The 19,793-nt window shown below is 47.8% G+C and overlaps 1 protein-coding gene across 2 annotated transcripts in view; it reads left to right on the top strand.

Moving 5' to 3' along the window:
• The window catches only part of Stam (signal transducing adaptor molecule), a 48,997-nt gene extending 35,067 nt beyond the window's left edge, over positions 1 to 13,930 (top strand). For both annotated transcript variants that reach the window (XM_077660969.1, XM_077660970.1), the window contains 5 exons: positions 1,566 to 1,642; positions 3,147 to 3,234; positions 4,431 to 4,606; positions 9,902 to 10,011; positions 13,698 to 13,930. In XM_077660969.1, coding sequence (XP_077517095.1) covers positions 1,566 to 1,642; positions 3,147 to 3,234; positions 4,431 to 4,606; positions 9,902 to 10,011; positions 13,698 to 13,764 — 518 coding nt within the window. In that variant the 3' untranslated portion in view covers positions 13,765 to 13,930. The remainder of the gene's footprint in view (positions 1 to 1,565; positions 1,643 to 3,146; positions 3,235 to 4,430; positions 4,607 to 9,901; positions 10,012 to 13,697) is intronic.
• Positions 13,931 to 19,793: the final 5,863 nt, after the last annotated feature.

Raw genomic sequence — 19,793 nt, 5'->3', positions numbered from 1 at the left:
TTTTTAATTGTTAGTGAAAATAGCGGAGCGTAGATGTTGAGAATACCAGCCTCCGCCAGTGTGGCATGCACCTGGAATGCGGAAAACCTCTTGATTCAGGTGTGTCCAGGGTTGATTTGGTGGACACCCTACGTAGCAGTGACTGAGGATGCTGCCTCATCATTTAGCTTTAGGCAGAGGGGAAGAAGACTTGAGGAACCAGTCCAGTGGTGTGCCCAAATATAGGGCGCAAAGTGACTGTTTCCTATCCAGGAAACTGCACAAACTAAAACTTTGAGATTTATTCAGATATTTGCCATTGGAGAGGAGGCAGACGTTTTCAGTATTATAGTCTGTTTACAATTTTTTAGAGTGCAACTCTTAGGCGCCCATTCCTGCATTCCACATCGGCATAACCGACTATTCAAGTAGCACGGTGAAACGCCACGTGACAGTGGTGGCAAGTGGCGTGCGAAGAGCTGTGCTCAAATTTCGCATTACCAACTATCGTAACCGTCTGTCAGTTGTACAGAAGCACATCTTTTCTACGTTTTCTTCAGACTTGATCTAAAAACCTGGATTTTGGAAATGAAATTCTGTAAGATGTGAAACACTTTACAGAAGCTCATATTATTAAAAGGTGTTTAATTGGCTTCATTTTGGTTTAATACATTAAAATTTAAGGGTCATAGTTCTAGGGCTCCCAAAATTTAATGGAAATCCACAAAGTATGACCATTTTTCATATGGAACATAAGGGGTTGAGGGAATTCCTGAATGACGCGCTGGTGACATTGTGCATCCGCAAAGGGCACATAGAGTGACTTGCTAGTGGTGCTGTGCAAACAGCTCACTAAGTTTCTTATATATTTTTCACACTTTTTCCTCTCTTTCTGCACTAATGTGCAGGAAGGGCTTCTTTTCCTCTGTGCTATACGCTCTCATAGCAGAAACCACTTATTAGCTCTGCACATGGGTCACGTGAAATGGATGCAGGCTTTTGTGTACTGACGACTCTTTGCAGTGGTTTTCATGTTTTGTATTGTTTTGTTTTTTGTTACCTGGACAGAACTCTGGCAGAGCTGTAGCATTTGTACATGTTTTCATTGCCCTCTCTCTTCCAGCAGTGGCAAGACACTTGTATAACCTCCTGCACGCAAGTAAATGAGCCCTGGACATGACTCGTTATATGTGTTTATAGTAATATTTTTGTTGTTTTGTCATGTACTCCACCATGATGTCAAGTAATGATGACTGCTCCTGAAAACATTAGCAGTGCTCGGTTTAGGGCTGTGCCATGGAATTTTACAGAACATCGTGCTCCGACCTTGGTGAAAGAAATACTTTTAGGTGATGACACTTGGACCACTGGTGCATCCAGCCTTAATTTAATAAAAGAAGTGTGAAAATTATGCGAATAAGTATGGTGTGGGCAAAGAGATCAGTGAAAGTATTGGTATTGAAAGACACGAAAAATTGCACGGTTTTTATCGCCGCTTCCTTTCTTTTTCTGCCTCTGTGTGTATTGGTGGTGCAGTTTTCTGCAGACAATGGAAAAGCTGAGTGTCCCCATTGGCTGCTTTGCAGGCCACCCACCAGAGCCTGAGGCCCAGCCTGAACCGGAGGCGCCAGTCGCAGAGCCTGAACCATTGCGTGTGGACCCTGTGAGTGGAGAGCACCAGCTGGTTGTTGCGCACGGGTGGAGAGAGAAGACGTTCTCAATGTGTCCTCGCTCAATTTATGCAGCAACAGGCTTGCGTGAAGTTTGTATGGTTTAGTATTGAGCAGTTTTTATCTTTAGCCAATCAAACTCACTGACCTGACTTTCCAAAACTCTTGTGAACACTTTCCTGAAACTGTTGCTGTTTGGGAGCACTGCACATAGTTATCAGAACACGCTAGGAATGCATACCTAACCTGCTAAAGGGCACCAGGAAGCCATCGTTTGACTAGACATTGTATTGAAAGACGTCAGTTCTGTGGCAGGCCCACATTAGCCACACAATCCCACTGTCCAGCAAATCCAATAATGACCCCCCCCCCCCCCCCCATCCCCATCCCAAAGTGTGGCGGAGGGGACTTTTGTCAGTGCCCTCGGACTAGAGAAGTGGGGTGCGCTGCTCCCTCCCATTCTGCCTTGCACGAGCGCCCATCATTTGGAGAATTTTAGTTTTGAATCCCGCAAAAGTATGGCTGCTGAGAGGTTACAAGGTTGCTATGCAGGAGCCTCCTGCGCCCTCCAAAATCTGATAGTGAATAGGGTCTACATGTGGTGTATTTATGTGGTTTTTTACAGTGTACATTACTAGGGCCCACCCTTGAAGGGAGCTGCATTCACTCCTGGCTTCACAAAGCTCCCAACTTTTCATCCTTAGCTGCCACAGTGGCTCAGTGGTTATGGTGCTCAGCTGTTGACTCAAAAGACGCAGGTTCGATCCCAGCCGCAGCAGTCTCATTTCGATGCAGGCAAAATGCGAAAGGTCCATGTCCTGCGTGATGTCAGAGCAGGTTAAAGAACCCCAGGTAGGAGGGACTATGTGGAGCCTTCCACTACGGCGTCCCTTGTAGCCTTGAGTCGCTTTGGGACATTACGCTTTATAAACCAAACCAAACCAAACATTTGATCTTTGTTAAGATGCGCTTGGAATTAATGTTCAGCACCTTTGTAATCCCCCTGCCCCTCTTGTGCCAATGAATTTTTCTACCACATTATTGTGATCACCAGTCATCATTTCAATTTGACTGCTGTATCGCATGTGAATCTGTGAACTTGTGAAACACATTTCAGACTGTACGAGCTATCACTTGCCTAACAAAAACTCAGTGGTGTTCAGAAGATCGTTTTAAATTTCGCATTGAATGCAAGGTGACGACAGTTGTGGCTTGGGATAAATTTAGTGGCAAGTTCATCCAGACTTGTGCAGATTTTCAAGCTCACAAATCAGTTTTGTGCATCCTTCATTGTGCCTGCATGTATGAATCAACACAGGAGGGTAATGCAGCAGCGGCAGTATTAGTGCGCACTGGGCAGGTTCCAAGAAAAATGCAGTGAAATGCGCAAGTGACTTCTATTACAGAGCTCTTGTCTTGGTTTTCGTGCTTTAGGTTTGAATTCAGAGGGGCCTTTCCTGAACGCCTGTGCATTGTGTCCTTTCTCCTTGTGTGCAGGCACAAATTGATGAAACCCTGCAGCGGTTGCACGATGCGAATCCTCGAAGTGGTCAGCCTGACCCGCCTGAACTACTTGCCCTGGAAGGTGAGCTTCATGGACAAACACACATGCCAGTGCATTTGCAAGGCTGGGTTGCTTCTAGTTCAACAAGGTTCTCTCTTGGGCTAGTTGGTTGCTCATATTGACAAAAACGTAAGTGCACAGCAAGATGGGGACATGAGACAGGCACGATATACAGTGCTAGTGGTCCTGGGAAAAGAGGCCCAAATGCTGGGAGGCTGTTTTTACTTGAGCAGAATAGCAGCTGTGGTGGCAGGTGTTGCTGAGATAGGGACAGCGTTTGAATCTTGCTGGTGCCTGGTGAGCAATTTTTGTAGCATTAAAATTTTCATGGCTCCAAAAATTCCTCCAAATTGCATTTATCAGTAGCATCACTGAGTTTGCCATGAGCGCTGAAATTTGTGCATTATTATTTTCATGCAGCCCCTGATATGATAGCTGCATGGTCATCTTTCCTGTCTGGCTGACTTGCTTACAGCGTAAAAATTGATTGCCCAAAAGGAACATTCACAATAGAGAAGACGGGACAAGCTCAAACTAACTGATTTATTCAAAGAACAGACAGAAAAGGACAAGAATGCTTAAGCGATACTTCGATCAATAAGAGAGAGGCACGCTTCCCTGAAAGTATGATGACGTAAACCTGTATTTTTTTTATTGTGCACTGTGTGTGCCTGTGATACCCTTTTGTGCCTGCGCGGAAATGCATATATTTGAATGTCTGTTCTTTGAATAAATCAGTTGTTAGTTTGCACTTGTCCCATATTCTCTCATGTGAATGTTCTTTTGTGCAACTCATCTTGATGAACTACGCTGCTTGCAGCCATGGGCCCAAGAAGTGTACCAATGAATCTGAACAATGACAATGATGCAGGTTACCATTTCTCTTTTGCTTTCTCAAGCCAATAATGGGGCTTCCATTCATAATCCACAATACTTGCCGCATTCCAGTGTGTTCCTTCCTGACTAGGTTTTAGTTGACATCTGTGGTGAGACTCGTTCCCCCTGGAATTTCGAAGCACCCCCAAAAAGTGAAATTCCTGGACGAGACGGTCGTTTAAAAGTGTAAAATGCATGTCATGCACCAAGATGAGCCCCATGGGACATGTGAAAAGTGCATGGAGCTCAGTTTTCTTTTCTCAGCAGATGTTGTAGAAGAGAGCTTCTCTCCCTTATGCCTGCAAGGTGGTTGAGCGTGGTCCTTGTGTTGCTTCTTGCAGAGCGCTGTGCGGGCATGGGGCCCCTGATAGAGCAGGAGCTGGAGCGCATCGACCGGCGGCACGCCTCCCTGACGGCGGCAAGCCGGCAGCTGGCCGATGCCTTGGCGCTTTACCACGGCCTGATGCGAGCCCCCGCACCACCCCAACCGCCACCACAGGCTGCTGCTGCGCCCATGGTAGGCACACTGTGGCCACTGCGTAGCCCTGGACTCTGCCCAGCAGTGCTGCTTTTTCTCCATTGTGGGTCTGGCATTTGAGAGACCAAATATTTACATTGTTCAGGTGCTTCTCAAGCTATCCCTCATACTTCCAGTCTGAGCTGTCTGACCTCTTGGAGATGGAGCATAGGATTGCAGAAAACACAATCTGGAATAGCAGGCACATTCACGAAATGAACCGCGGTCAGGCGAGCATATGGATGGTTTCTACACTTTGAGTGTTGTGATGGTGTTTGGATATGCATGTGGGTATTACTGCCAACACTTCCAATGTAGTTGGATAGCCTGTAGATAAGGGCACTTAGTTCGTCGGTCTGCATATGCTGATTTCACTCTGGGCTGCTGACTTGGTGACAGGCACTTTTAGTGCAACCACAGGCTTCTTGTCCAGTGACCTCACCCTTGCACCACATGTGTCAATCTGCAGCAAACCAAATAAGCTGCACCATCCTGACAAAAATTTGAGAATGTCCTCAGGCTTGCGTGTCTTCAGAATCTACATTTCATAAGCGTGATTCCGACTGGCCAGCATGAGTCGAATGATCAGAGTTTGTGTTTAATTATGATGCGAGAATTATTTGGTGGAATAACTCACACGCGCAAATATGGTGATTTTCGCATGTCCGGCACATCGCACTGGCCAGAATATTATCCTTGCTGAGCACTGACAAGGGACAGCTTGTGGAAAGAGCCCACTCTGACGCTATGTGCAGATACAGAGGGAACACGTATACAGCATTCCACTCTATGTACAATATTTACTTGATTGTAACGCACACCTTTTTCTGGAAAAAGCACCTCTAATGACATGCGCATTAGAATAGAGTAAGAGTGCATTACAGTCATTGCACTTTTTTTTCTGACCTTGAAAAGCAGGTGCACGTTACAATCGAGGGTGCGTTAAAATTGAGTAAATACGGTAACCAAATTTTTAAACCGAGTAAATGGCAGTTACTCTTCTAAGATCCGTTTGTGAAAATCTTTGTGAAAAAAAAAGAAAATTGTGAAAATGGTTGTGAGGCGCGATGCACCCGTCCACTGTAGACTAGATAAGAGCCATGCCATTGTGCAGTTTGCCAGCAAGCTTTTTTGGCTATGTAGTGCTTCATCTGAGTTTGAAGAAATCCAGGATTGGCGTGTTTAGCTTGTTTGACAAATCTCTAGTGGTACTGACGTTCTAATGCCGAATGATATTGAGTCACTTCTCACGGATCAGTTAGGTGTAATCAGCCATTGTATTACCCACTGTTGGAGAGGGCGCATATTTCTTTGCTTTAGGGCCAGAGGGGTAGATAGGGAAGGACAAGAAGTGTTGACAACACATTAGTGTCTTCTCATTCTGCTCCCTTCCAGCAAGATTCGCAGAACCTTGCAGGGAACTCGAAATATCTGCGAAACGGGGCTACACTGGGCTCACATGGATTTTTTTTCATGCTTACTGTCACATACGTGTAACGCCCATCATTTCCACATGCACTTTTTATGGTCACGCACGTCCATGACGAAGATTGCGGCCGCACGGTGTGTTATCGTACGCAGGCTTCTGGAGCCTGCATCTTCATTGCAACCAAGCACAGCATTTGGAAACGTTCATTCTGTCAGAGTTCTATGCGAATTTTAACTGCTGCGTCGACCTCGGGCGTACTAAGTCAGTGTTAGTTACAAATCGGTATAACTAGTACATGGATTTACTGCGTTTGCACTTCGCCATTCATTTCAGTTGTGCAACACGGTGGCCCCGGCGCGCTGCCATTTGTTTAGAAAAATGCAGTGCTATTCATCATGCAGGGTTAGTTCAGGCTTTGTGCGCACTCCAGGCAGAATTGTTGAGGACGTTGCATCCAGCACATTGACCGATCAAGACTGGCCTGGCTCACAAGGATATGGAGGCGGCAGTCTGATTAATTGCCTCAGAGTGAGGCTAGCACAAGTGTGCAAGAAAACATGGCAGAACTGGCTGGTACACATGAAAAGTGGGAGAGGTTTTTATTGCGGAGCAGATTTAATGAAGCCTTTTAATCTTTGTGAAGGAAAGTGGAGAGTGACACATCAACACATTTTAGCTGCCGACATGCTTGCCAGTGTATGCAGAGTATGTGCTCTTCAGTTACACAGCATAAAACAGAATCGAAGACCTGTAAGGTACACCTCCGTGCCAGTAATGATGAACCTAATGCTTTAGCATATTTCTATGGCAGACTCAAACTTTTCCCGCATTGTTTTCCAACCTAAGAGATCCTGAAACGAAAAGCGTCATGGCCCACAGTGCTTATAAATCAATGTTTTTTTCTTTGAAAATGCTCCAGATTGAAAATTTTGGTGCTTCAGACTGCCCTTAAATTGACATTCCTCTGCTCCAGAGTGCTCGAAATTGCATTTTACCAGAAGTATCGCTGCGTGTCGCATCCTGCGTTTGCTTTAAAAGTGTACATTTGAGAAATGTCGTTTTTTTCTCTGGTGGGCACACCGAAATCTGGCATTAACTTACTGCTCTTTACTGCGATATTTTTCCTGGTATGGTAAATGAACCTCATGCTAAACAGCGCTGACAACCAGAGTGAATATTAATACAGTTGATCCCGGATATATCGAATTATTGCTTATATCGAACAGTTGCAAAATCTTCTTGGGAATCCCGTGCAAAAGTATAGTGCTATTATTCGCATATATAGAACTCCCATGCACCGGCATATCGATGTATCGAACTCCGTGCTGAGCTGCGCCCGGCAAGTGCGCTTCTCCCTTCTCATCCCACCCTCGCAAGTGCGCTTCTCCTCAAGAAGCTCTCGCGATGTTCCCGCAATCTCACGCGCGCCACCCCGCACTCTGAGAAAGGGGTGTGTGGGTAAAAGGCACGTGACAGGAGCACTTGGAGTGCGATTTGGTGTGAAAGGGAAGCGGGAGGGAGAAACTACGCTGACCACAGGCGCCCGTTTCCTGTGTTTTGGTTGGCTGACACCGCTGGCGCAGCGAGACGAACGAGGTCAGTGCAGCTTGGGCTTGTGGTAGTGTGGAGACACGGAGCAGTGCGTCTTTCGATTCGCTTTGTTCCTTTTATTCACGAGGCTAACGAGAAGGCTTGAGACTCGTGGGGTGCAGTGCGTTTTTCTTTCCGTTTTTGGCACATGTTTCGGAGCCATGGCCGCGAAAAAACGCAAGAATTTGGATTTTTCAACAAAGGCGGACATCATTCGAAGGTTGGAGGCTGGCGAGAAAAAGTCGTCGGTCGCCGCGGTGTTCGGAATTCCTCGCAACACTCTAAGTACGATCCTCAAGAACAAAGCCGATGTTAAGCTGAAGGCAGTGCAGTCCTGTCGCCCTGGAGTGTGTCGTGTGCGCGTCCCAACCTTTGACAAGGTCGATAAGGCATTGTACGCCTGGTTTTTGGAGACACGCGCCAAGAACGTACCTGTTGACGGCCCAGTGCTCATGGAGAAGGCCAAATGGTTTGCTGTTGCCTTCGGAGAAGAAAGCTTCTCTGGCGGCACTGGTTGGCAGCAGCGATTTAAGAGTCGCTGCAGCATCGTCGGAAAGACCCTTTCGGGCGAAAGCGAGGCGACTAGCTCAAGTCGCATAGAGAAGTGGTTGTCCGAAGAGGGGCCGAATATTTCCGACAGCTTTTCACCGTCGCAAATATTCAGTGCAGATGAGATGGCGCTATTTTGGCAAATGCTGCCAAACAAGACTCTGCATCTGAAGGGCACTGCATGCCATGGTGGAAAGAACAGCAAAGTGCGCGTATCGATTTTGCTTGCTCCAAATATGGATGGGTCATGCAAACTACGGCCGTTTGTTATCGGAAAGAGCAGGTCGCCACGCTGCTTTAAGAATGCGAAAGGCCTCCTGGTTCAATACGCGTCCAATGAGAAAGCTCGGATGACACGCGGTTTTTTCGTTGAGTGGCTACAGGCGTGGGATGCCGAACCGAAGAAGTCTGGCTGCAAAGTTTGTCTTCTTCTTGACAATTGTTCGGCCCATCATGTCGTCTGCCCATTAAAGCAGATCACCCTCAAGTTTCTGCCGCCAAACACAACGGCAAAACTTCAGCCTCTCGACCAAGGCATTGTGAAAGCGTTTAAGGTTGGGTACAAATGATGACTGGTGCAGAGGCTCGTAATCAACCTTCGATTAGGAATCGAACTCAAGGTGGACCTTCTCGGAGCCATTCAAATGCTGGCTGGTGCTTGGAACGACGTGAAGAAAAGCACAATTGTGAACTGCTTCCGCAAAGCAGTCTTTGTGGTAGCTGCAGACGACGGATGTCTTGACAGTGAAGACGATGACTCTGGGTGCCTGGACAGCGAATTTCACGAGCTCTCGGCATTCCCAGGCGCCATCCCAGGCAGCGTGACAGCACGCAATTTCGTCAGCGCTGACGACTGCGTGCAAGCTGTAGCGGATCGCACTGATGCGGAGATTGTCGCTGACATCATGGGTGATGAGGACGCAAACTCGAACAATGGCGAAGGTTCCGACGAAGAGGACCAACCACCATGCACTGCAGTTGAACTTGCATCAGCTTTCAGCGTCATTCGCCGCTGTTGTGGCACAATGGAAGGAGCTGGCCTTTCTCATTTGGACACTGTCAACAAGCTTGAGGACAGCTTAATGAACTTGATGGTGCGGAAGGAAAAGCAAGCAAAGGTCACATATTTTTTTCTTCTGAAATAAAGTGCTCTGGTCATCGCGCTGTTTTGGTTTTTTTACGTGCCTTTGAGGCACAGATTGGTAAGTTCCCATTAGTCACAACATCAGGGAACTGCCTTGAGATGTGTGCAGTTGTTGAAGCTTTTGACATGCATATTTTATGTTGAATTATCGATATATCGAACTATTTTGCGATCCCCTTCGAGTGCGATATATCCGGGATCGACTGTATATAGAGGTTTGGCTGCGGAGTTGCATCTTCACTTGTAGACCACTGCTGTCCTGGTAGTTGAACTAGGACCTTTTTCCAGTTGCCTGGTGCCTAAATGATGAGGTCTTGTTGGTGTTTGTTCATAGTAGATAGTGTCACAGCTTGAAGACATGAGAAGACTATTAAAGTTGTGATGAACCGTGAAGCAGTCAATGTTTGTTGCATCTGTGTCATCAGTCACAACTTTATCAGTGCTCTTCCTGTGCCTTGAAGCTTCCACTGTGGTAGGGTGCTTATGGGGGAGCTGTAGCCTGTGTGAGCCAGGGTGTGGTTCCCTGCACAGCGAGTGCCTCGACACATCATGTGTTGCCCCCACGTGTCTCTCTCTGCTGCAGCCGTATGGCCCCGTGGGAGAAGGCGGAGCTCCGTGTGCAGTCCAAGACCCACGAGGCAGCATGGCAGCTGGCTTGCCCCCACAGATGCCCATGTCGCCACCCTTTGCGGGGTGAGCACTTTGGTTGGATTTTTCAGCTCTGGAAACTGTCCCCACATTCAGCTGGTTGTGTCTTGTCTGGGGGGGTTTCCTATTGGGAGCCACTTCGCCCCAGTAACACATTTCAGGAGGGTGTGAAGTGTTGGCATGTACCTTCACTTGGCACTGCAGTAAATCCTTGTTTATGCAGAGTTCTTATGAAGAAAAAAATTACAAGATTAATAGATCTTTGAATGAAACATTTTATTGAAATCTTTGGTGTACTGATTGTGTGAAAATCGAAGTGCTCCACCAAACTTCATTTTGCAATGCAAGCTGCACTGTGCAAGAACAAGCGCTTATTTAGAATGCAGTTGAACCCTGCTGTTAAGTTTTCACAAGACCACAGAAAAACAATACTATACCAGCCTGGAAATATGTAGCAAACTACATCTTTAGAAAAAAAAAAAAACTATGGAGACGCCTGAGTTGCCTTCAGAGTGGAATGCAGTAGCATTAAATTTTGCGTTTGTTTCAGCTTCTGTTGCAACTTCTGCGTGTGCTTGTGTCAGTTCCTTTGCGACTTTCGGTCAAGTCAATCAACCACCATATTTGGGCTGCTAGCAGGAATACACTATGCTGTGATGATGCTGGCATTTGCATATATCAGTTTTTTTTTATTTTTTATTTTGGTCAGCTATCTAGATTGCTGTCTATGAACTAGGTTGCTCACAACTTGATGGCTCACAACCTGGTCGGGATGACTTCACAAGATTACATGACCTCTCTCAACTAGTCATTAATTAAGTTGCCATGGTGGGCACATTGCTAAAGATCTTCTGGGCAGGTTGTGATATGATAAGGTCATATGACTGTTCTCTACCAGTCATGGTGGCCCATCAGAGCAGGTTGTGATGTCACAAGGTCATGTGACCTTTCTTGAGCATTCAGCGAATTTGGTGACATCGGGCAGCAGAATTTGGTCCTGATGTGAACTCTTATGCGATCGCATTAAAATTGTACATTACTGGCTGCTGCTTTTTTTTATTATTTCTTGTGAGCATAACATCTTCCTCTGTAATTTTTCAAGCCTTTGAGACTCTCATGGTCATTCTGGATGCGCAGATTGTCTTAAGCATCCTGCAGTGGTTCCCAGTCTGCCGGTGCACCTGTCTGTAGAAGGGATACAGCAGCAGTGACTGAGTGTGCGTGGAATTGGCAAAGCACCACAGCACATGTACTCTTCCACTGTTTTATCGGTTTTTATTGGTGGTTGCTTTAATCCTATGCAATTCTGATCTGTGTAAATCTAGAAACTTTGTTTTTAGGCTGCAGGGTTAAAAGAAAAGGGCACATGCTGGGGCCAGCCTTCACAACGACATCATGTACAACACTGCCCTTCTGTTGTGGTGTAGTTTTTTTTTCTTCACTTTGCTAGTTTGCACTCACATCACAGCTCTAACGGAATTGCACCAGCATCCACAATGAAAGTCAAACTGCCCGTAAGTGTGTGGGGCATCGGTGTGGCACAATGCGCTGGGAGCCGCTGAACTTTGTGCCGTTCAAGTGCCGATAAAGGGCAGAGTCCGACTTTGGCTGGCACAGTCTTGTGTGTGCACTAAACATAAGGCTGTCAAGGTGCTGGCGCATGATAAAGCAATAGCATGATAAAGACGGCATTTGCGGTGCATCATGCAGCAACAGTGCTAGAGTTGCTATGTAACAGATAAGTTTGTGTTGCATCAGTTTCTGTGGGAGCTAGAACAGACTGGCTCATGATGAAGGCGCCGCAGCTGGGAAAATATAGCACCCGGGAATATAACGGCAGGGTTCTACTGTAAAATGTAGCAGCACGACAGTCCAATTGGTGGCTGACAAAGAAGAGCGTGTGAGCTCCAATTATATGATTGCATGGGTTGTGCTGAGGTAAAAGAACCGTACTAAGGGCATAAGTTAAAGTCAGCCGACTCAAGTGTCTTTGGATGGTACCAACAGTGACACCTCATTGTAGTGAACAGGTAAAAAATTGTAAAATAGTTTGATATAGTCAAAATTCGTAATATTAAATCTTGCCAGAAATGCACTCAATAGCGCCAAAATTCAGTCAGTGAAGGGATTGCAATTCAGGCGATATTTACTAGAGAAACAGAGACGTTTTCACTTGTTTCAGCGGCGTTTCGAAGGCACTTGTGGCAATTCCTGAGATCACGAAGAACCGAGCGCGTTAGGCTGGCTTTCCCGCACAGCACTGCAAGCACTGCTTGCTACGGTGGCTTCCCCCAATCACAGCCGTGTTGCGTAAGGAGCGGTACGCCAGGGCGAAAGCTGTCACCATTTTCACCATGGTTTTCACCACCTCCGCGACAGCTGACATGAGCGCAGTGTTGTTACAACCACCTGTGCTGCCGCTTCCAGGTTGTTGTCGACGGATGCCAGGGGCGTAAACGCATGCTGACTGCCGGACTACAACCCTACATGCCGCTGTTGGCGAGTGCGGGATAAAAGTGCAAACCTTGTAGCTGTAGCAAACACGCCCGTTGGTATTATATTCAGTGACTCCAGAACGACCATTCGCAATTTCGCAAGGGTCTGCATCACATCTACCTTCCTCTGTATCCTCCAAAACACCCGACCCTCTTCCAATGAGAGAAGTCAAATTGATCTGGGTCCCGGCTCGCTTGTCTATTCCGGGCAATGAAGTGGCTGACGCGTAAGCCCGAGGTTTTGTCGACCGAGCAGTGGGCTCGCCCTTCAACCCGAATTTCGCAAGGGACGGGTTATTTTAACGCTTCCTTCTGAATTTGGTGGTGCTTGCCCTCATGTACCCTGGCCATTACAACCCTAACTGCAGCAAATGCAGCAAAAGAGCCACGTTTCACCACATTCTCTGAAACTGCACTGAAGATTCGCCCCTGGCAGAATTAATACAGCTCCCTCCTTGCGAGCGGTGGGAGGCCGTGCTGGTTAGCTCGGACCCGAAGATTCAATTACGGGCCATCGAGCGGGTCAATGAGGTTGCCGCCAGCCATAGGCTGGTGGCTACCTAGTACGCCTCTCCTGCAGCCTGCTCTAAACGGCGAAATGTTTTACAATCCAATCGAGTGGCGCTAACACTTGCTGCATCGCAACCAGTCACTTGTGTCGTGCGGTGAAGTCTGCCGCCTGCTATCTGAACAAGCACCGTTTGGTGCTGGGAAGTTCGAAATGCTGTATCCGTTTCACGGCCAACCGTGTTTTTGGTTGGAGAGGTGCAGTTTATTATAAAATGACCAACCGTGTTCGATATATAAAGTAGAAATTTCATGTGCTTGTCAAAAGTGTTTACAAATATTTACGATATATCCACGTTAGTTATATCAAGGTTTGACTGTACTTTCTGATGGATCCCATAGTTCTGAAGGCCAAAATTGGCCGATGTTACCTCATTAATTAATAGCCGCAATAGGAAAAAATTGCTACATACTGTTTTCTAGTGGCAAACAACATTCACGATGCCACCTCTCTTGAGCACTTTATTTATACCACATATCTTTGTGCATAGTAACTTGGACGCCCTGTTGAGGATGCTGCTGCAGCCTAACATGGTGAACGTGTGGGCAACACGGCGGGGTTTATCACAGTGGCTCTTGTTTTGAACCACACAGCCATAAACGTGCGGCTTTGCCAGCAGTCCAACCATTTGTTTTCTTACTGTCTCCCCCTTTGTGTGCGCTGTGCAGGGCTGGCATCCCAGCGCCCAACATGGCCGCCAGCCAAGGTGTGGCAGCACCTTTCCCGCTGCTCTGACCCCTGGGGCCCTGTTCTGCGGCAGACTGATCGCGTCCAGAGGAGATAAATAAATTACCGAGGCTCACGTGCCCTGGTGTTGATGGGCAGTAAAAAGTTCTTCGCTCGTAGCCACGAGGGTTTTTAAGAAGTGTTCCACTTGCAAATAAAACATGTGTGCGAAACATATGACTCTCTTAATTGTGTGGTCCTTCGCTGCTTTGTTGAGCAGTGGTTTTAATTCCATGACAGTGGTTGGTTAAACCCCTCAGGTGAACAAGAAAATGAGCGACGGGAAACTCGTTGCATTTTTCGAATATGGCTTCCAAAGTAATGACAAGACATTGAATAAAGCAGTTGGTATGAAACGGAAAAAGATATAGCTTGGGACATTTGTGTCCCTATGTATGTCAAGGGAGCCAACTCTCTGCAGCCGTAGCTGTTACTTTTCTTGCTCTTTGAAATTCTAGAAAACAGTTTTATATCTGCCACAAAGCTCAAGTGCTCTCTATACTAAACTGCAGCAATTTACTTTTCTGCTTTCATCTGTACACTTCGTGCAATTCGCACAATGCTTGCGCCCATTTGGGATCCATTTGGTATGCCGGGGCTCTGGGCTGCATCAGGATTGCAGCGCGTCGCTGCGTCTGCACAAAACGTGTCATTTTTAGCTTATTGCAGTTGATCTGAGTGTTCATTCCCTTCTTGAGAAGAGGAAGATGGCAAAGTTTACTTCCAAAAACACTTCCATTCCTCCATTTGTTGCTTCGAAAACAATTTCATTTTGTTGTGTGTAATGGTACTTTTTTTTAAGTTTGTCACAAACGAGCGCATCGAAGTTCGTCACTTCCGAAAAAGCTATAGTGGTGTGACTATGCTACCTTTATTTTGGCCTGGTACGCACTACATTAACCAGTACTATTGTCTGGCGTCATTTCTCAATTTCCTTGCTCTGTGAGACTTTTTTTGCATTTGAATTTTCTTTGTAGCTTTCGTCCTTGCAAGTCAGTAAAGCAGTGTTGTTGACCCAGTTCACATGATGCGTTTACTCGGGGAGGGGGGGGGGGGGGAATGGAAGACTCCTGCTTCTCTACGTGTTCAGTGTCAGTCTCTGCCCCAGTGTTATCCACATCTTCCTCTATGAAGTCCAAATCTTCATTGTCAAGTTTTTACGTAATCTAATGATCACTGCTGTTTGCAAACAAAATTATAAACTCGTCTTCAGATACTTAATATTTATGCAGTTTTCCTGCCGTTCTCCTGCGAGGCATGAAGCAATGGTTAGAAAAAGGAATGATGTTCGCCCAAAAGACACACTGAGTGAAAAAAAATTAATGTGGATTAGCTCAGCTAATCCAGGAGATACAAAGTGAAAGCTCTTGGCGTTCATTGTGTCATTGTGTTCATTGGCGTAAACAATGTTGTAGACTCCGGTGATTTTGAGGAAAGGAAGGGCGCATAAATAGCTCCCTGGGTAAGTGGACGCCTCAGTCACGCTTTGAGGTACATGGTGGTGGTTAGAGAGATGTGGGCTACATGCATTAGCGCTGACAACTTCGTGGCAGACGCGCGGCACAGCAGCAGTAGGCCGCAACATTCATTGGGTGACCAGCCTCTCGCCATCAACCATTAGCTGCTACCTGGCAGGGTGGTCGTGCTGCCTATCTATGTGTGGTACACACTCAACGGTACAAGCACCAAGCCGCATCTGCTCGGCTAGATCACGTGGTCGGGCCGCGGCTGCGGAGCCCGGGCGCAGCGCCGGCAAAGACTCGTCTCGGCGGTGCCGCAAAGTCACGTGATGCGTTTCTACGGCAGCGGTGCAGCAAGGACGTTCAAGGTCAAAGCGCAGCCCACGGAAAAATCGGCGCCCGCTAGGCTAGTAAAGATTTCGCTTTAAAAGTTCATTATATTTCCTTCTGACAAATTTGTGGAGGCAAAAAGGCAGAAGTTTCGCTTACGTCTGCGAATTCAAAACAACCAAACTTCCATTGTGATACATATATGGACACGCATATTCCATTAAAGGGGCTGTGAAGGGGGCTCTAATAAAGTTGCGGTATGCTTGGGATATTGAAGCACTCCGCTTCATGAATAGCGTCTAGCAAGAATTTTTTTAATGCGCTTTGTAGAAGCTGAGTTATCTGTAGTTATAATTTGAATTTCAGCGTCTTTGCACCTTTCTCTCTCCTCTCATCACCTTTTGCATGCTGGAAGGTAGGCGCTCCTTCGCCGACCCCCCTTTGGAAGCGGAGCTTCCCGACCCGCCGGATCTAAGCAGCTTATTGGCCACGGTAGCTGCCTGACGTCTGAAAGAATCTAACCAATGGCCACCTCTCACCTTGTTTACGCAGATGCGGGGGACGAAGGAGGGAGCGAGCATAAAAAATTCGCCGGGAAGGGCTCGCCAACTTTGACGCGTGATTGTGGGTCATCTGCTACGTGTAGAAGAGTATTATTTGGCTCTGGTTTTCATGGCAACACAATGCAGGGATTGAATGAGTTAATGTGCTCTCCTCGGAAGGCGTTTCAGAGCCTATTTAATCCAGTTTTTCTCCTACTGAAGTCCGATATACACTGATAGAACCGTTCCTTTTCTTTTCTGTGTAAATATGCAGTCCAACGAGCCTGTTTCTTTCATTGTTCGATAACACACAAGAAATAAAAAAAAATGAGGGGACACTTAAGCTCTGCCTTAAGGGTATGTCGCGATAGCATAACGGGTTAATTCCTATACGTGCAGAATTGGTCATTCTCTACTTAACATTCATACATCCCTGGGAACCCTCGTACCACTTCTGGCACAGCTAGTGCATGGTGCAGCAGTTAAGCGATAAGGTGTTGCCACTGGTCGGTCTTGTGCGACCCAGGTTGCTCTTCCTGAGCGACCAATCATTAATTTAGCTGCCACCTTCCGTGGGCAGTTTTCTCCCATTTCGGTGGGCAGATTGTGATTACGTCGCAAGGTCACGTGACCTAGTGGCGCACCTGCCTCATAGGTTGCTTTGGGGATTTTGCGCTCACGGTCAGCGACGGCGACGCCGGATTTTCTGCGACACGAGCTCCTGAACGCTATCGCGTTAAAATGCACTCACTTTATGGAACGAGAACCGCTGCACGCCGGGTGCAAAACTTGCGCGTTTCGACGGGCGTCGGCGCCTGTTCTACCGACCGAAACCTAGCGTTCGGGTATAATGAACGTATACGAGAGTCAAATGCGCAAGTTATACGCTTATGCACGCCGTAGTTGTTCAGTTGCAGCGTTTTTGATCCCGGGCCGTTATGTGTCCTATGTACCTCAAAGGGCTTAAAAATGGAAAATTCTGAGCTTGGTGGTGCCCGCCACCGCCTTGTTTGGGGGGTGCACTCCTAGAATCTATCCATGCTTATCTTTCGTAGCATGCGTCGTAGTATGTATGTCGTAGTCGTCGGCGTTATCGGTTGGTGCGTAATCGTGGGTGCAGGGTATGACGTGAGCGGAGAAATGCGTAACCGCGGTGGGTGGTTACCACAGGAACCATATCCGCAGGGTGGTAAGCGTGGAAGGAGGAGGGTGACGGCAGAGCGGGGGAATACCCCTACCGGAGGATGGGTACTGTGGCAATTAAGGAGCTAGCTCATGGCGAGAACGCAAGAATTACACGCAACCACCTCCGGTTACGCCTTTCTAAACTCTCGCACCACCCTCCTTCCACCTTCAGCTGGACGGTTCCTGTGGTAACCACCCTCCATTTACGCCTTCCTATGCTCTCGAGGGGCATAAACGGCCGAGGGCGGTTACCCCGTCCGGAAGGTGGTCACCGCGGAAGGATCGAAGACAGCATGAAGAAGGAAACCCTGGAAGTGAGAGGGTCTGGCGAGAGAGCGTGAGAAGGCACAGCTTGCCGTGGGAATTAACCGGATCGAGGCCCTAGAAGTGTGCCGTGGAGAGGAGGAGGGTACGGGGAGTGTAGGAAGGCAACCATCCGGAACGTGGTTACAGGGGGAGGAGGGCGCGCACGAGTGGAGCACAGTCCATCCGTGGCAACTGCTGCGAAACGCGCCAGTCGAGATTATCGCGGCGCTGCGCTTCTAGAGCGGCGGACTGGAGAGGAGACCGAAACGAAAAACGACTATGTGTGGAAGACCCACAGGAGCGCCCTAGGACTGAGGTCGCTCTCATATATTCTCTATCACATATTGTAAAGTATAACTGCCTTAATTAACATCTGTCGCTGAATCTCGCGGTTGGTAACCGTCCTGTCAATTTTAATGTTAAAGGATTTCTTCTCTCATGAGTTGCTTGTACAGGACCTGTCAGCAGAGCGCATCGGCAGTGCATGTCAGCAGAGCGCGTCCGCACGAAAATGACCATTTCAAAAAAGAAATTCGCCAGCATTCCAGCTCGAATCCAGGCCTTGCGTGTACCAGGTGGGCGCGCAACGCATACCCTACGAAGGTTTTTTTTTAATATGGAATTTATTATAGTGAAGCAATGTTCTATGTACGTACAGTACTCACGGATTGAAATAGGACATTCGGAGCGCTAACCTTGCAGTGCCACGCGGCATGTGGTAAACCACAGGCCGGCTCATTGGCTACTGGAAGGAACAATTCTGTTTTGTAGATGTTCTCCCTCTCGCGCCATACCACAATGCACCACCTTGGTTTCATGAGCGTCTACGGGCGGCACTCCATGAAGCGACGGCCACGCGCTCCGAATGTCCTATTTCAATCCGTGAGTACTGTACATGAACTATGTACAAACCGCGAAGAAAACATTCGCAAATAAAACGCAATGCATAATACGACACACCTAAACGCCAAGCACGAGAGAAGACGCGACACAGGGCTCATCACTGCGTACATCGCAATAAAACTCGCCTAAGCATTGCAACGAACTATGCAGCGATGGCGTAAAGGTAGAAAATCCGCCTCGCGTGCAAGAGGACCGGGGTTCAAATCCTGGTGCCGCGCAATTCTCCACCGGGTTTCAAAAAAAAAAAGATCCGCGTGTCGATGGAATTGCATAACCAGGCCTGGAGTGCGGCCTGATCTCGGTGACCAGAACCGACAACACTCTCTCATCAGAGCAGGATTTGGCCACCCTGGTGTAGTACTTGGCCACAACCTTCTATGATCAAACCAATTAACCCTCGGCCCTCTGTCCCCAGCGGCTGCAGAGCAACTGACCACGGCGGCGGTCAGACCTGTGAAGCAGAGCAGGGTGCTAAGAATCTCTGCCTCCGGACAGGCCGCCATGGGAATCTGAACCAGGCAATGTTTAACGCTACAACTTTATCTAGTGATGCTAGCCTAGCAGTGCTGTTTGAGCAACTAGCGGGAATTAAATGGGATGTGATAGGGCTTAGCGGAGTTAGGTGAGGTGTATACAGCACTAAAGGATGGACACATACTGTGCTATCGCGGATTAGAGTATAGACGAGAACTGGGTGTGGGATTCCTCATTAATAAGGATATAGCAGGCAACGTAGAGGAGCTCTATAGTATTAACGAGAGGGTAGCAGCTATAGTAATAGGCTGAATAGGAGGTACAAGCTGAAAGTGGTGCAGGCCTACGCACCCACATCCAGCCTCCCGCAGTCGTGGCGTAGTGGTCTGGGTGTCCGTCTCGGCTGCGGGAGGTGGTTGGTTCGAAACCCACCGCCGGACACCCACCGGTAAAAATGGGTACAAGCCACCCCCGGCCCGGCGCCCGGCTTCTTCAGGGGTGTGTGCTTGGCTCCGCAAACCCCGCTGCGCCCCTTCGGGGGCAAACCCGGTTTCGAACAACTCAGCCTGCAAAGGTGGTTCGTGTTTCACTCCCCAGTGAAGAGTTCGACTCAAGACTCGTACGCTCTAACCAGCGTCATGTTCAAACACTATGGTCCTTCGTCAGAAGCGATTCAGAGTATCACTACGGTCATGGGCTAGTCCGGCTTTTCGGCTGCCCGACTTCTGGTCATCATCAGCCATGATGACCAGACCGTTGAAAGTTTCTATGAGGACGTAGAATCGGCAATGAATAAAGCAAAATCGCAGTACACTGTACTGATGGGCGACTTCAACGC

Source organism: Amblyomma americanum, chromosome 4 (assembly GCF_052857255.1).
Source record: "Amblyomma americanum isolate KBUSLIRL-KWMA chromosome 4, ASM5285725v1, whole genome shotgun sequence".
Taxonomy (NCBI): domain Eukaryota; kingdom Metazoa; phylum Arthropoda; class Arachnida; order Ixodida; family Ixodidae; genus Amblyomma; species Amblyomma americanum.
Note: the sequence above shows the minus strand (reverse complement) of the source record. Positions and strands in the feature narration are given on the sequence as shown.